Here is a 17,761-nt window from a genome sequence, read left to right on the forward strand (position 1 = left end):
ATCATTTTTATCCCTCTAGCACTGCAAATTCATTTGCAGCTTCTAAGCTTCATAGAAAACAATCAATCCTGGTCTTAATTCCATCAGCCAGACACACGCATGTAGACAGATAAAAGCTCAGAAGGTAGGGTTTAAGATTTTTGAATGCCAACCTAATCAGAGAGGGAAAACTAACTCAAATCCAGAGCACGGAAATGCACAAGATGCAACTAAAATAGTTTCTAAACTAATCAGTTCTACACAAAACAGTTTTTTTTTTCATCTGAAGAACCTTTAAACTGTGTGAATATGATTCAGATTGTCATTATGTAAAATCCTGACCATTACACAACTAGTCGAGAATGAAAACACCAAACCAAACATACATTTAACAGGATATATTTTTAAATCATTTCTTCATTAAGGTTTTTAATGCATGTGTACATGAAAATTTATATTAAAAAATTAAAAAGGAAAATCTTGTCTGTTTAGAATAACTCTGAAGTGCACAAATATTGACAAAAGCTAACAGAAAAAAAAAAACAGCTCTGCTTTTTTATTAAGTAGTGTTGCAATTAATTAGAGCTGGCAAATAAACACAATCCTCTGAGTTTTAGAGATTCTCACAAAAAGGACAACATTTTATTATATACATAGTTCTGATGTGCAAGTATGCAATCAATATGTACACTTACATTCCTAACTGTTTACATCATTCTAGAGTATTCACAGTAGAATCAAGCTTAAGGTTAGAAATGTGAAAAGGCCATAACAGTGAAAGAAAAAAATAAAAATCAAGATATGCCTTGGGATTTTAAGACATTTTAAACTACTTGTTAATAGATTTCAAATGACTAAGCTAGAATTTAATTTTGGAGCAGACTAAAAATATAGTTGTTTTTTAAATAAATGGTAATGCAAGTATGCTTTGTAAATGGTTTCACAGATGGCAGTATTACCATAAGCATTATTAAAGTCTTCTGATTTTTAAGCACTAGTACTGACCAGAAAGAGCTTGCTTGCAGAAAAGCTGCTGCAACCATCCCCGTATCTGTAAGTGACTATGTTTGTCATAGTTTTGCATATTTATATGCATTCCCATACCTACTTTGCTCTTATAAAAAGAAAACCAGTTTTCTTAACCCACACTACTTTATGTGGCCATATCCACTGCTCGCTGTTCATAAGAAGTGTAAAAGAGAATATATGCAGCTGAGGATTTCACAGACGATGCTGAGATCTCAGATACTTCATGGTCGTCAAACTTAAACCAGCGTTGTTTTGAAGCATTTTTGCAGTAGGCTGTATAGTGCCCTCCATCCAACCCGCCATAATGATTCTGTAAATGTAAGAAAAGAGAAGAATTAATGGCCTCGAAAGCTGCCACTTCTTCCCTGGTTAGGGAAATAAACTAAAATGTGAGATTTTTACTAAATATCAATCATTCTTTTTAGAATACAACTTAATCTGCAACCAGGTAGGCAGCCTGGAAACCTAGATGAATCACTCAGGCTAACCCAAGTCTTGGCACCGAAAAAAAATCTGAACTTTTGAAATGTGACACGGTTACTTACTGATACTGAAAACAGATTGTATCTCTTCAAGTTATTCTTTGGACCAATAACATACTGTGAAAGGTCAAGAGTTTCCAATGGGAAATCTACAGAAGTTTGAAGCTTTTGCTTCCATCTTCCATCATAGGAAAATCTAGAGAATTAAAAAGCATCATTAAAAGTTAAAGGTTGTCACAAGCTATTTAAGAATATTAAGCATGTTTGTTTTCCCTGTTTTTAACCAGGACATGATCTCAACTAAAGCATTTGATGCCCAATTCTGTTAATGCTTGCACATATGTTTCTTAGCATAAATGAAAAGAGAATACTTGTAAAAGTGCTTCATGAACTACAGCCTAATAAAAGAGGCATCAGATGAAAATAAAATTCTTGCAACATTACAACTAGAAATACATCCGGAACTTTCTCTAATTAAAAATGGTTAGCTATTGCACTGGAACAATTAATCTCCATCAAAGCCTGGTCACTTCATCCTAATTAATTTTCACTGATCACAGTTTCTCTTACCGTTTCAAGTGCACAAGAAGAACAGGTGGTAATTTCCAAATTTCTATTTTTTTCAAAGAATCCCTCCGAGTTTTGCAATGGCTACAGTAAAATCTATTGTTATCAGTGAGCTTTTCCTCTTTGGAGAACAACCTAAGGCATTCCTAAAACAAAATACAAACACAGATTGTGCAGGGCCGGTGTTTATGAAAGCGTAGTAAAAGTGTTTGTTTCCTATTTGGTTATTAACCTGCATCAATTATCTGCGTGCTATGTTTCACAAAGATGAGGAAAAGTGAGTTAAGTCCCTGTGTGTGGAAGTAATTTTTACTGTGTATATTAATTAGCTGCAAGTCCTTCAAAATACACCTACAATATTTTGTTTAAAAACAAAATATTGATACTATGGCCTACAAAAACAAATACTATACATGTCTTTTCTGCTACTGCGGCTTAAATATTTCCATCCTGCTTGTATTTTGAAACTCTTAAGGAATGACCTATTTTTTTAAACTTTAGAAGAATTAAAAAATAGTGACGATTCAGATCTGTTCGTGTTTCACGTTAGTGTAAATTAAGCTGAAATACTGACCAACCGCTTCAGCAAGAGGCTGAGCAGAAGCAACATCATAATGAAGTCACAGAGAAATGTTTTTACTTCAAGAACGGTTTTTCTCTAGTGCCAGCGTACCTGCAGCGTACATTTACTAGTGGATGCAAGCGGTAACGACAAATACATGAAAGCCTCAAAGGTCCGGGACTTCTTGTGACATGTAAGACACTGCACTGTAGATTTGAACTGGCCTTGAAAGAGCGCCACAATAATGGATTCATTGAGCTGTTTGTGTTTGTGCCAGGCTAGTTCTGCTGCTCTGAAGTCATCAAGATGATCGTTGTTTTCTTCCTTGTATCTTTTCCTGTTGTCAGCCTGGATAACAGAAGTTTAAATACCATAGCTATATATTAACATATATAAAAATACAAAGTCTCATCTATAGGCAAGCATACTATTGAATATTTGCAAGAATATTTAAACATGTCAGTGTAGCCATCCATTTCTTATCTAGTTAGGCTTCTTCCATTACTCCCTTCAGTACTTTACACTGTTTCAAAATAAATTCCTACTTTAATTCTGAATACTAGCATTTCCTTCTATACAAGGTTCCAGTAACATAATCTTCTTATGAAATAAGAGCGTCTTTTTAAAATTTATTTCTCTTGATCATCTGACAGAGGTATAATTTGTTACAAGTGTATTGCTTACTTTATTTAGGTCTTCATGCAAGCCATCCATTAGAAAGAGAAGCAATTCTTGGGAGTCCTGTTGGCTATATCCTGCAAATTGGTTGTTAATCTTCCCAATTGTAATTTTAAAGTCTTTTGGACTGATACATTTATACTGTCCTGTCCATAAAGCTTTCATTATTACACCAAACTCTTCAGCAACTTCACCTTTATGCCCCAGGAAATTTGACCTATACAATTAAACAGACCAAAAAAAAAAAAAAAAGTGAGCCATTCAAATAACAATAATATTAAAAAAAAAAGTTATTAATTGAAGATGTTATCCCAATTTCAAAGTAATTTCTTTAGACCAAGAAAAACTGGCTGTTCGACTTGAGTTAAAATTTTTGTCTACTTTGGCACTGTAATTTGTTCCATATTCAAGGCTGGGCTGATGGAAGGTACAGCTGTTTCCAGCTTGTTTTGTAAAATGCTATTTAAATATTCTGTTTGGTTCTAGGAGACTCTAGTACACTTATATTTATGAATGTGATAAGCACAATTTAATTAAGACAATTTAATTAAGACTATCCAGTAAAACCTATTTTGTCACACACATGAATTTTAAAAATGTCAAGACACTTAGAAGTTAGCATTTGTCTCCTACTTAAAAAACACAAACAAAACCCCACCTTAACCCCACTAAGAGATTGTTTTCAATTAACAATTGTAAAGGCAGATTTTTTTCCTTCAATTATAAATTAAAGGATGAGAATATGAGATTGTTACCTGTTAATATCATCTTGATACAAGTTTCTGTTAAAATAATCAGCCAGATGAGGAGCGTTGCACAGACACTGTAATATGGAATTCATATAGCAAGTGTTCCCTAGATTACGAAGTCCTGTAAGAGCTGGTCCCGATCCCCCAAACACAGGATTAAGATTCCGAATTTGTGATGCAGAGAGTCTTGAAATTTCTGCTTTAGTGTAACAGACTGGTCTGTAAGGAAGAAATTATTTTTTAAGAGTCTCAGACTTGACAAGGCTGTGCACATAAGCCAACAGAACTGCCCTCCCTCACAGAGAATGAAATATCCTGGCACAAGACGTCACCAGATGCCATCATTTAAGGTATTCAAGACCAGTCAATGCAATATACACTGGCCTATAATGAGGCTGAGTTACAGGCTCCATCAGTTGTTTGTTTGTTTGGTTTTTTAAATTCACAGATGAAGAACTAGCTGTTGGTTTAACTCAGTTTAAAAACTGAAAACTCTGCATTTCACAAGCTGTCAGAAGACAGGCATTTAATATGTTAACACAAATATCACCACTTACAAAGCATCTATTGTCCAATTACACGGTGACCTCTGAAATCCATGTTAATACATAACAATTACATTAATTCTCAAAAGATAACTGCCCTATACATTGAAGTTTTAGCAATGAAATGTAAGTCTATCACTTTTGCATCCTTTCAAACCTACTTAGAAAATATTAATGAATTTCAGTTGGTTAAACACAAAGAAAGTCCTATAAGCTATCATATTGCATGAGTTGTGGTATAACTTATCGAACATACTTATTGTCACGATTGACTGCAGGAGTTACAGGAATTCTTTTCTTCTCTTCCTCCTGAATGGCTTGGGTTATATCTGGGGAAGAGTAGGAGCGCTTCAGTTTGGAGTGTTCTCTTTCTCGTTCAACAGTCACCTGTGGCTTGGGTTTATGAGTTGGAGGGGTTGATGGAGGAGTGGATGAAGGAGCCATTTCTGGTGGATACATATGAACAGTATTTGTTGGCGAGTGATAGTAACGAAAGGTTCCAGTGATTGGATCCAGAAACTTGGGGAAAAAAAAAATTGTTTCAAAATCAAGTAAAAATCTATCATTAACTTACTTACCTATTTTTAAACTACTGTAAGAACAGTGCATGAGTTTTTCAAACATTGAGGCATTAACAGTTATGATTGGCCTCAATACCTAATGGATTAAATTTACTGGAAGGCACTACTTTCACCATAAATGCATATTAAACAGCAACTGCTTACTACCAGAAACAGCAGATGAGCTCTCCTAGTTTCACTACAAATAACGTTAAAATTCAGAAAATAACTGTGTGGAAGTTGAAGGGGAGGGGGGGGAAATAATCAAATTATCTAACTTACTTAGAAATAAGACACAATTGAAATGCATTACAAAACTGCACAAGGCAACTTGGTTGTAAGATCAGAATAGAAAGTTACCTTTGCCCAACCTGCAGGCAGTCCTGGTATTATCCTTCCCATTTCTTCACTTCGTGCTCTCATTAATGGCTCCCGCTGAGACTAATAAATAAATGGAAATTTAAGGTACATATAGTTATTTATGCAGAGCAGCAAGCTGCTGTGACTTTCCCTATATAGTTACATGATTTAATGCAAAACAGTTCAATAAGAAATCTTTGATTATAGCCGGAAATACAATTTATTGTAATGGTAATATAGTACTACTATTTTGTATCACTCAATGTAAACAAAACCCATTTGTTGACATGCTCCAGAAAAAAAGGACAATTCAGTCTCACAAAAGTCTGAATACTCAATTTTTTCCCTAAAGAAGCTACTTTATTAGGAATATGTGCTTCTGTTAAACACATATGGATGATCTTTTCTCCCTTTCAAAGCGCTGTGCAAAGGAGTATGCGTGAGATGATGAACAAGTGTGGAATGCTTGTTAGTGCCATCAGAAACAATGAAGATTTCTAGTGAAAGCTTCAAGTATTTTTTTCAGATGAGTATGACAAATGAAAAAAGCAAACAAACAGCTGTAAACATGGCATAGTCTTTTCTTAAGATGATGACTTTAAAAATTGAAATGAGGTGGAAATTTAACATAATGTAATAATCATAAAGCATCTGCGCTTGATTCGTTTTGGCTACATACAACACATTGTATTTACTTTAAGTCTTTCAGTATCTTGTTCAGAATCCTCTCTAATGGGTCCTGGCTTTTGAGCTCCACTGTCTGGTTGTCCTTTAACCCCAGTTTGCTGTAAAAGATTTTGAGAGAAGGCTTTCAATTTTCATCTGGAATGTCAGTAAAGAATGCTGATAAAGCAAAATAGGGAAAAAGCAGAGTTATATTTTCTTTTTTGGTTCTTAAATGCACGTGCCACAAAGAAGTGGTTACAGCAGGTACCAACACCATGTTTATTCTTCCTAGTCTGTACTATAGGAATTCACTGGAACAGCCTTTGTAGCGGAATGTTGTATTACATAAGACATTCTGTTATGTAGTTTCAAGAGCTCAGAAATAAAGTGCAGAAGTTCCATCTACACTACTTTGCCCCCCTAAAAGCAGTGGGGTTTACAATTTGTTTTAAATAAAAGACTTTTTCTCCCTTTTACTTCTCACTGTTAAAAAGCCTCTCCATGAAAAAGGCAAACTGTGAAGCCAACATTATGGATTTTATCATGGGCAGTCATTTTGGGATTATGTGAAGTTGCTCTGTCAGTCAAACAAAAGCTCAAGAATGACTGTGCTAAGGTTGCCCAGGAAGATTTACTTTGGCTTCCTTGTGCATCTGCATTACACAAACGTCAAATTTTGGTCAAATAACAACTGCAGTTGCAAAGGGAGAGAAAAATATCCTCATGCATGTTCTTGAGAAATGGTTTTAAAGACATCTGTTCCGTTATTAACTCAGCTTCACAAATGGCTCCTGTTTCATGATCAGATGATTTTTACACTCTCAGAAATTTTGCAATTTTTTTCAAGAATCTGAGGAAAGAAGGAACTGTGACCCGCCTTGTCCCCCAAAGAGTGGGAACTGGACTGTTCTCAGCAAAAATACTAGGTTACAGTATTGCTTTGTTTCCTATGCAGTCAACAAAATCCTGTTATATTAGTGTTTATGCAGCTAGGGGCACTAGAGAGTTTGTTATGATAATATAATTCTGTCCCTAGCATGTGTTACAACAGTATAATATACAGTACTGGGCTGGTACAAGAGATAAAATGTCACCATGCCTCTATTTTTGAAACAGAGGATTGCAGCCTATGAACCATCCCTTCTAGCTCCATGTCAGTGGGAAGTTTTATTATCCTATGGGGATTTCCATCTGCCCACCTACAAGCAAGAATCGAGGCTGTCTTGCAAAAAAAAAACCAAACCTAACTATTTGTGTCTTGGTTTTAACCTTCTCATCCACATTTATGTAAAAATGGCCTAAATGAAAATCCAATGATGTATTTAAAATTTCTAGATTGATACTAGAGTATGCACTCCCAAATCACCCTGAATAATTACTCCACATTTGGTGATCATTTTCTCTTTTTCACTAACCTTGCCTGAAACAGTCACAAAAGTCTGAGATGCATCACCCAGTGCCCGTCTCTGCATTTCTGGTGTTCGAGTTCCCTTTTCTCTTTCTTCCATAGATATTTTGTCAATCTCAATCCTTTTTGCACCAATGCTTTCTAGTTCATTTTTATTTTGCTTTTTTGCTTCTATTGCTTCTTTGCGTGCTCTTTCTTGTTCCTTTTCCTCCTGTTCTCTTTTTATTTGTTCACCCCTGTCCTTCTGTTCTCTGTCCTCTTTAGATTGCTGTAGCTTTTCTTTGTGTTCCTTTTCTTTCTGTTGTTCTTTTGCTTTTTGTTCTTGTTCTTTTTCTCTTTTGAGCCTCTCTTTCTGTTCTTCTTGTTGCCTCTCACGAAGTTCTTTTTCTCGTTTATTTTTCTCTAACAGAGCAGCAGTTTCTGCATGTACACGACTTTTTTCCTCTTCTGTCAGAAAGCCCTCTGCATCACGTAATGGCTTTGTGGACCGGTCTGGAACTATTCGTCCATTCTCAACAGGCTGGCTGTCACTGACTGTACTTTCAGATTTTGGTCTGTTATCATCAGGGATTTTTAGTGAAGGCTTTTTAGTACGATCAACCTGTAACAAAAAGTGTAGAACAACAATTCACTACAGCTGTTACTGCTCTGTTAGCTAAGCTTTTTCTAAATGAGATTTATAAGAGAATAAAGATGATATAAAGTTGACTTCTGCCAGAGAGATAGTGAACTTTCAATTTCATTAAATCTGGTAATTCAAATTGCTTGTTAGTAAAGTAGGTATTCACTTAACTTCCAGATGTGAGATAAGAATCAACAAGCCCTACAGAACCATAAGGACAGCATTAAGTGCCGATTACTACAACTCTTTATTTTCAAGCTTTCACAGGTGAACATTTTGGGGCAATCAGGCAGCCTAACCTGGGCTTGGCGCTCTCAATCATGTGACAGAGCATGTGATTAAGGCAGATCTGCTTGATGGGAAGAGGTATTTAAGAATGGCTTATGCTCAGACCTAGAAGAGCAAGTTGGTTTTGATGCTGAAGTAGAAGTTCTGAAGAAATAAAAGCTAGTCTAGTTCAGGGAAGAACAGAAATAAGGTCTTTTTTACAGTTTAGGGTCCCTTGGCTGAAATCTGTATTAAAAGCAGTATCTAGAAGGATGAAAGTGAAGAGTTTGACTTTAGCCTTGTCTCCTAAGGAAAATGTTATTTTAGTGCAAGGACTCTACAAAGGTGTCTTTAGAAAGTTTTATCCCTATGAAAGGAAGAAACAAATCCCTATACTCTCACTCTGGACCAGAAGTGACAAGCCACCTAAATGTTTTCTTATTTGAAGGAGGATACAGTTGCTGGAAAGCAGACCTTTGGAATAGCCAAGGTAAGCCATGGCCTAATTGCCCTCCCTATATTTCATCACATGTATGTTTTGAGTAGAGAAGTTTGCTTACAGACTTTCTGAATTAATGATCAATTGCTAACCTTCAGTTTCTCAGGTGCTCATATCAAAATATTCATGAAAAGTTCTGTAATTATGTTAAGTATATTCAGTTTCATGAAGTTCTGTAAATTAGTTACAATGGCTTCACAGACCACCAATAGTCTCTGTACCAATATACTTGCATAAAAGCCTTAAACAAATACTGAGTGCGTTTCTTTGTGGATTTAGGCTTCTGCATGTGATGGGTCTCTAGCAGATTAACCATATACTAACTCTGAAAAAAAGAAACACAGCTTACCTCAGGGATACTTCTTGTAATTGATACTGGATTAACTACAAACAAACTGTCAGATTTTGGAACAGCAGCATCCTGTACGTTTGGTCTGTTAAGTGATTTTAGTCTTTCTTCCAAATTATCTCCTGTTTCTTCATTTTCAATCACTTCTGTTGGAGATGGCTTTACAGCAACAACAGGTGGAACAGGAGCTGGCTCTTCCAGAGATGGATATGTAAAATCCACTTTAGGAGGGGAGAGAGGAGGGAAGCATGAGAGAGCTCTTAAAAACACTAAAGCAAAATGATCCCCACGTTCCACCAGACTCCAAAATTTAGATATGAGATCTACCCCACCACAAGGCTATCCCAAACATATTTGAATGAATTAAAGATACATCCAGTAATTATAAACACTTGGGGAGGAGGGGGGGAAGTCATCCTTTATACTTACAAGAAACAGTCACTGCTTCACTCCTGCTATGCTGGGGTGGAGTTACTTTAGCATTTGTTGTGTACTGGGGAAAACAAAGGAGCCAGTTTTCATAACCTCCTTCTAGAACTAAAGGTTCATTCTGCAGTATAGTTTTGCTTTCCCACTATAAGAAAAAAAGTTTGAAATTAAATGAATTAAAAATAGAAAAGAAGCTTTTGCATCTTAACAGTGTTGTTGAAATTTCTGTGTCTAGTCTTTACATTAAGAGACAGGTTATTTCTGAGATTTTTAAGAAAGAATTAAACAGGATGCAAAAACCCTTTGGGGAACAGGGATCCTCTTTGTGTTTGGAGAATGCCCAACACAGTGAGGTTGAGGGCTCTACCTACAACAGGGTCTTAATATTTCCAATACAGAAAGAACCACTTACTACTACTACTACAGGTAAAGATCCTCCAGGCAGAAAAATATTTTTATTATAATATTTGCTTCAGTTTCTTATCTGATAAGTTTACTGAGTGATTAGGGGCATTGGCTTTAGAAAGCATAACGTTAACTTTCTAAAAAACCCTTGAGGGTTCAGGCTCCAGACTGGCCTCCTCCTGAGGTCCTCAGTATTAGAACATGAACAAAGCACAGAGGTTTAGAGAATATTCTGTAAAGCAATAAACAGGGAGAACAGCCTGAACTCTCTCTGAACCCCAGTCTTGAATGCCTAGGTAACAGAAAGATTTGCAGTCTTTCACAACGGACAACACAGCCGTAGCCAAAGTTCTGACTTGAAAATGTTGAGCATCTGCTTAATTCTGAGTCCATAAGCTCCTTGCACTGATGAAGCTCACATTTAAATTCATGTTTGTCTAACAGTTATTTTCAATAATGCACAAAAGTTAACCATGCTCAAAATATTCCTGGCATCTCCTTCAACAAAACTCCTTCACTCTGGAAAGTGCCTGGTTGATAGGACTGCAAAGCAGCTAGCCTTCTTTGGCCTGCCTATGCGGGTGGCCAGCCAGTTCCCATGAATAAGGAATTACAGTTGCTAATAACAGGACAGAGGGTGACAATGTTTCTGGCAAACAGTACTAAGTACTTTCCCAAATAACTCTGTCAGCCAAGAACTCTTAAGTTTATGAGCTAGTTGTTGAGGAGGGGAATTGTATCATTCTGTGTTTACCTATTTAATAAATTGTACTGTCCTCTACTAGAGCACGAGCATGGGAATGTGAATCTTCAGACTACAATTCTATCAAAATAAGCAGTCTCTGAAAACCGAACCAAGACGTTTGCCTAAGGTGTCATTAAGTCTTCCATATACTTTGTAATTATAGGTGCTTTAAGACCTTCTTACTTATTGAGATGAATTAATATAAAACATAAAACTTGCCAACCTTAAAAAGCGCATCTTTCAGGCTCTGAAGAGTTGTTCCTAGCTTTAAGTCTTCAACAGAACTAGACCAGTCTAGCAGTATAACATAATCAAAGTGTCCTCTCCTCTTCCATGGTTCTCTAGAATCCTCTGGGAGTCTAGCTTCAATCCAATTTGCAGTAACTCTGAAATGTATTGACATGCATTTAAAGACAAATGTACAAGTAACATTTTGTCCAACAATATATAATCCATATTACGTTTATGTGCTTGGATAAAATAAATACACTCTGGCTTGAAGTCAGTACATACAAGAACAGAGCTGTCCAGATGTCTCACCCACTTGTATATATCAGGGACTCCGAAACTAATTGTACAAACTTTAAAAGCATATAATCTTTTTTTCAGTCAATTTATAAATTTATAAAATTTAGTATTTCACTATCATTTAATACTATTTCATACCCAGGACTGATAGCTTCCTCTGGGACACTGATAGATCTTGGAATACAGGATTCCTGATAATCCTTCAATCTTCGAGCATCCATTATAATCAATTCAATATTTTTGTCCGACATCATTGCAAACAGTTTCTCAGCTGTGACCGCTCCTTGAAATACAGAAGCTATTAGATGCAAAAAGCTACATTATAAATGGAGATAGCTATGACCACATCTTACTGGTGCAATCAAGACTGCAAACAGATGAAACAGAACAGAAAAGTCCCACAAAGTCACGAAGGTGAGACACTGTAAAATAAGCATATTGGCCCTTTCGTTCCTACTACTGTAGTGATTAGCACCTGATCTGCTGAATTAGACAATACTCAACACTTCAATGATAAACTAGTTTTAACTTTTTGTAGTCTCATTTAAATCAAGCTATATAGGCAAGCATTTATAAACTACATACTGCAGATGTTCCTCTTAAGAACTCTACAGAACATTTTCACATATTTATTACATATTTATTACAGGAACAAAAACCAGAAGGTTGGGAGGGGAAAGGAAAAATTTCTTATTTAACTGAGAAAGCTGACACATTTCAGCCTTGCCTAGGCATTTTCTTATCAGTTGAGGAGACATTTTTCTTGCTACTTTGACTACTCTAGGGCTAGTTCAGCTTTAGTTATTGAAGTGTTGAAAAACTAAGTACAGCTTTCTAAGCTCTAAGTTCAAGAGAAGTGATGAAGGCTGCAATACAGAGCTTAATTAATTACTAAGTCACTGTTACTGAAATGCAGGATACTAGAATTTCATCAAAATACCTGACTGTTAAATAACTCCTTAAAATGACTGCAATTGCTTAAGTGATAGGTACGTAGATATTTGGAGACCTGGAGACCTTTTTCACATCTGTGTGAACATTGCATCTCTTACCACTCAGACTGTCAGACTGATCCTTTCTTTCCAGTGAATGCTTCCTCTCACCATTAATCTGTGTTGTAAGGGGGGAAAAAAAAGTTAGTTTAATATCTAATACTCAGAACAAAAGTGGCCAACAGACACTGACTCTTGTAGAGCTTGAAGGAAATTAGTCAGACTGGAAGCCACAGGAAGAAACCTAGAAAAAGGAAGCTGCTTCTAAAGATGTGTTGACAGATGTACTAAAAAGATACCAAGGTTGCTGCCCTACCTAGACAGAAACCAGTTAAAAAGGCAATACAACCTAGGACAGCATCATCTGCTAGATGAAATTTGTAAAGTATTTGCAGAGAAACGAGTTTCTTTCCACACTATGGCTGAAAAGTCAGCTCTCTCCTAAAGAGGAGACATGTAATCCATAACATCAGCTTATTACCATTACCTTGGGTTTCTTAAACTGGCTAGTTCTATTATAAAATAGAATTTGACTTTACAAAAAACCTAGTCTATCTTATGCAAGACTTGGAGGTTAGTAGGACTCAAAATCTTCCAAAGAAATGTCAAAAAAGGGTTATGGGGAGTGTAAACTAACTTTAAAAAACATGATTGTGAACTAGAAATACCTACTAGTAGAGATCAAATGCTAGATTAAAACTATACATTTAGACTGAATTAGAGAGTTTGTAAACATCTTCAGCTACCCTTTGGCTTTTTCCTTTGGAATCCACAGCACTTTCTGAGGAGTTTTTGGCTGAACTCTTTCCATCATCTTTTGGTTCTTGCTTTTTCTGCAGCTCTTGTCTGTCCCTCTCTTCAAGTTTTTTCCGAACTTCAGCTTCCTCATATCTATTAAAGAAAAGAAAAAAAAAGCGCCTTTTTTTTTCTTCAATATTGCATTATTGGCTAGCCTTGGATCATTAACATCAGAATCATCAAGACTTCAAGAGGAAAAAGCATTGAAAAAAAGTTAAAGTATTGTCAATCTTTGTATTTCCAACAAACCCCATTTTCCTCCATGGCTGCATGATATTGTTTCTCCCACTCTTGGGTTAGTTTTCTTATTCTTAAATCCGCTTTTAGGTCGTATTTCATAGCCACTGCTCTTAAGGCTAACTAATTTTTGTCTCTAAACCTGGAGTCATGCTTAGCTATGGTGTCACTAAATGTAATAGGTCTTTCATTTTGTAGAGGGAAGAGTAAGTATTGGTGACTTAAAGGTAAACTTCAATATATTATAACAATCGTCCTAGGTATTTTATCTGTTTTTGCAACAGAGCTAACAATAACAGTTAGGAGTAAGTTAGCTCAGCTATCTAAATTTCCTTTTTCTGAGAAGTCAGATCAGAACTACCTATATGGTGGCAGTCACCTTCAGGATGTAAGCTGACTTGGTAATACTGTTATGTCCTCACCTCTGTCCCTGCTGTTTGTTTCAAACACTGGGGCTACAGTGAAGTCAATGCAAGAATCATGTATACTTGAGAGCTTTGGTGGACGTAGGTCTTGCATACAGCTGTCCTTTTCATAAAGCCTTAGACTTCAAAATTAACCTCCCAGACTTTTGCCATTGTAAGGACAATCACAATATTGTAAACCAGTGGCCTGCAAACTACAGCTTTTAGGTGACCAACTGCAGGTTTGTATAGTTACATCACCGTTAAATAGCATTCTATTATATTTAATATAACTGAGAAGCTTAAGGGCTACTAGTGATCCATAAAAAAACCCGGAATGTTTTGAACTAACAATTTTGATGAGTGAACCAAGCAGTGAAACATGAACACTGAACCGTATTAGTAATTGCTCATTTTAATCAGATATTGCCTAATCAGGATTAAAATGACAACAACAATACAGCTGTATTTCATATCAAGAGTACTGTGTTAATAAACTAGATCATTAAATCAAATTCTGCCTCAAAATCTACTCCACTAATAGGAAGGAGGCTGCAAGCCTGTAATTTTATTTTTTAAACAGGCTTCTTGATTTGGCAAAGACATCGTAAGTTAGAACAGAGCATTTTGTTCTCATTTGGAGTTAACCGCACTAAAGCATACTTCAGATTTTAATTTAATTCAGTCAATATGGAATATTTACCCATCAATTTCCCATTTACACCTTTGAAGCACATAGTAGGTCATTCATGTAGGTATTCCTGCTCCTATACAGATGATGTTTCAGCAGCTCCACTTTTAGTTAACAATTAACGCTTAAACTATTTGCTGGCCTACTGCCTGGAGAAGAAATTATACAAATAATTTCCCTGAAACCACTTCTGTCACGTTTCATTTGTATTCCCTTTAAATATATATACATTTTGCCCAGAGTAGTTGAAAGTTATTGTGTCAACTTTCAAAACTCTGTTCCTTTTATAAAAAGCCACAAGTTACTAAATAATGTCTCTAAATAAATTGGTTTTCTATAATTCTATCAGTGTTTACTCTGTGAACAGTTACAGTGAATTTGTAGCTCTGTTGAATTGTAAGACTCTTAACTAAAAATAAGGAAAACCTAAAAATTGTTTCATGCATAGTATCATGAGACATCTTTGGAAAGTCTCTTTTCATATATGTGTACTACACTTTTATTGCCTTGTTCACCTAAATTAACTTTATGGATTAAGCGCTTTGAAGGGTGCTTTCACAATAATACTGGGGGCAGGGGGGCATGTGACGGGAAATGTGCCTAGCTAAAAAAAGGGCGAGAAAGATTGTCCCTAAGAATGCAAGAAGCAGATAAGGCTGAAAGCAAGACACACAGCACTAAATACCACCTAAAGATAGATTCTACCTTACAACTTCTTACTGACACAATTTCGTGGCTTATGGCACAAAGACATGTAACTTGACAATTGTAAATGAGCTACCCAAAAGTCCATTAGCATCAGCTCAGTTACATACTGGTAAAACTGTGCATTTCCATATACATGTCTGCATGCGGCAGAGGCAAAGAAAAGGTGTTGCAGCTAGCTAAAGAATCAAAAATGTGTTTTGCTACTGTAAACTAAATCCACACTAGGAGGACTTTTTAACATATGTAAATATTAGGAACATTCGTCAGTATATTTGGTTTCAGACGACCTTATGATGAAAAGGGTAAGGAGGAAATGGCTCTTGATCATTTCTAGTGTATATATAGTTTATACCTTGTGGTTTCTTTTTATTAGTCATTAAACAAAAATAGGATACAATATCAACAAATCATAGTTATTGGAGTATGTGATGATAAAAATTATCTCTAATAACAGACTTTTGTGGATAAACAATTTAAGCTCTCAAGAGTTTCGGGAATCTAAGGTCTACTCAAGTGCAACCCCTTACTACTAAATAGCATGAAAACCTGCAATTACACACGTACAGGCTTCAGGTATAATGAACAATATCTTATCTATTAACTGTATTCACGTACCTGAGTTTAAGGCTGTCTGAGAGTCTTTCAGCTTCTTCAATAGCTTTTTTTAAATTTGTAGGTCCAAGAATTGAATGAAAATAATCCTAAAATTACAAGCATCACCCCAAATATTAATAGTACAGCTTAATAATGCCTACTTCCGTGCATATCAAGAGCTGCTAATGTACAGAGAATTGGTATTATAATAATATTAATGCCAAAAAAAGCAACTGTTTTGAATCAAAATATTTTCCTCTCAAACATGAGTTTATAAATATAATTGTTCTACAGCACTAATAAATAAAGGCTAGGCAAGGCAACTGCACCAAAAAAAGTCTGAATGGGAAAGATGACAGGAATACCTTTCCCTGAAAAAATATTCATAGATCTGACAATTTATATACCTTATGTGTATTAAAAGCAAACTGTAAAAGCAATTAACAATAGACTTGCCAAAAATAGGAAAGGAAAAAAAATCATCGTAAGTGAGACAGTATACTTAATACCAGTGTAATCCTTTTGAATGCGCAGTAGTGTAATTCTCTGTACTTCTAATACTTCTACCAATGCAGAAGAGGTCAGTCAGAAAACTTTTATACCTGTTGCTGCTTAAAATCAGGTCTCTTTTTAATAAAGTTATAAACAGTCACATATTTCATATATAGGATGTAAGCTTTTTCTTCATCTCGGTCCAATCTGCTTTCCTCCGCTGCCTTGAAAATCTTAAGGGCACTCTGCACATAACTGAAATCAAAGAAGAGGAGTAAAGCACGTGATTGTTGACTTGTCTCCAAACACCTTTTCATTACAAGATGCCATTTTAAGTGTTCACAGCCTCTGCCCATATATTAAGAGTTTGATTTTACCATCTTAATATAAGGCTTTCATTAAATATGAATTACAATCATGTTCCTCCAAATAATATTTCTCTTTCCTAGTTTATTTACTAGCCTTATTTAGAATCTTTAATAATTAAATAGCATACTGAGATATGGGAAAAAGTACTTTCCCTTCTAAAAATAACATTTTTTTGAGGAAAAACTAATTCATTGTATAACAAAATGAAATCGTTGATTGTCTAAAAATGCTAGAGGCGAAATATTTTCTATTCACACATTTGCTAAACTTCTTATCATTTTTAAGAATTTGTGTTTACGTAGACTTTTCTCAAAGTACGAAATCTTCATGGTCATCATGCTCTGTCATGTAGGCAGCAAGCACACCTGATGTGATAGTTCAGAGATCTATACATAAGACCATCAAAGATTTTATATCTAACAGAAATAACTGAGGAAATTTAGATCCACAACATAGTTTTCTGGAACCTGCTCAGCAAAGTAGCACTAATACTTCTAGTATTAATCCAAAATAAATTAAAATATATATACCTCTTTGTACTCGTCTTTTCAGGTTTTATTTCTGTCTTCTTGTTGAGATCTTTCAATGAAGTACAGAGATACAGCTCCTTAGGTACAGATGCAACAGCAGGCATGTTAATGTTGTTACTTATGTCCCTTCTAGGATGGTACAGCTTCTTAGAAGCCTCTATCACTATTTTCCTGGGGGGTGGGGGGAAAAAGTAGGGAGAGCCCAATTACATTCCAATGACTTTCAATACAGTTATAGTTACCTGTATGGGGTTATTACCTAATCTATCTCACTTTATGTGAATTAGCACTAGTATAAAAAATCTAGAACTTATATAGTTAAAGACTAAGCTATAATGAAAAATTATAAATGTAATTTAATTGTAGGTAATGAGTTGGAGCTCTAGTACCTGATCTGGTCCACTACAATCTGGCAAAATGTTATTATAATACTATAGCATCAGTATTTATCAATACACCTACGTCTTTGATATTAATCTATATTACTGCTATTAAAACAGAATTACTGACATAAAGA

The 17,761-nt window shown here is 35.5% G+C and overlaps 1 protein-coding gene across 2 annotated transcripts; it reads right to left on the reverse strand.

Annotated features, from left to right (window-relative positions):
- Window positions 1–277: 277 nt before the first annotated feature.
- Window positions 278–17,348, reverse strand: USP8 (ubiquitin specific peptidase 8). 2 transcript variants are annotated; one of them, XM_009586642.1, is made up of 19 exons: window positions 17,245–17,348; window positions 16,456–16,600; window positions 15,875–15,960; window positions 13,168–13,312; window positions 12,482–12,539; window positions 11,568–11,712; window positions 11,125–11,287; window positions 9,752–9,896; window positions 9,323–9,543; window positions 7,593–8,186; window positions 6,207–6,296; window positions 5,512–5,592; window positions 4,848–5,110; window positions 4,053–4,265; window positions 3,304–3,514; window positions 2,731–2,967; window positions 2,061–2,203; window positions 1,554–1,686; window positions 278–1,318 (listed from the first exon to the last, which is right to left on the reverse strand). In XM_009586642.1, the coding sequence occupies exons 1-19, from the start codon at window positions 17,346–17,348 to the stop codon at window positions 1,133–1,135; spliced, it is 3,363 nt and encodes a 1,120-aa protein (XP_009584937.1). In that variant the 3' UTR covers window positions 278–1,132. The 2 variants fall into 2 exon arrangements, with proteins under 2 accessions (XP_009584937.1, XP_009584936.1); XM_009586641.1 differs by having other exon boundaries at window positions 11,568–11,727.
- Window positions 17,349–17,761: the final 413 nt, after the last annotated feature.

Source organism: Fulmarus glacialis, unplaced genomic scaffold (genome assembly GCF_000690835.1).
Source record: "Fulmarus glacialis isolate BGI_N327 unplaced genomic scaffold, ASM69083v1 scaffold26711, whole genome shotgun sequence".
Classification (NCBI taxonomy): domain Eukaryota; kingdom Metazoa; phylum Chordata; class Aves; order Procellariiformes; family Procellariidae; genus Fulmarus; species Fulmarus glacialis.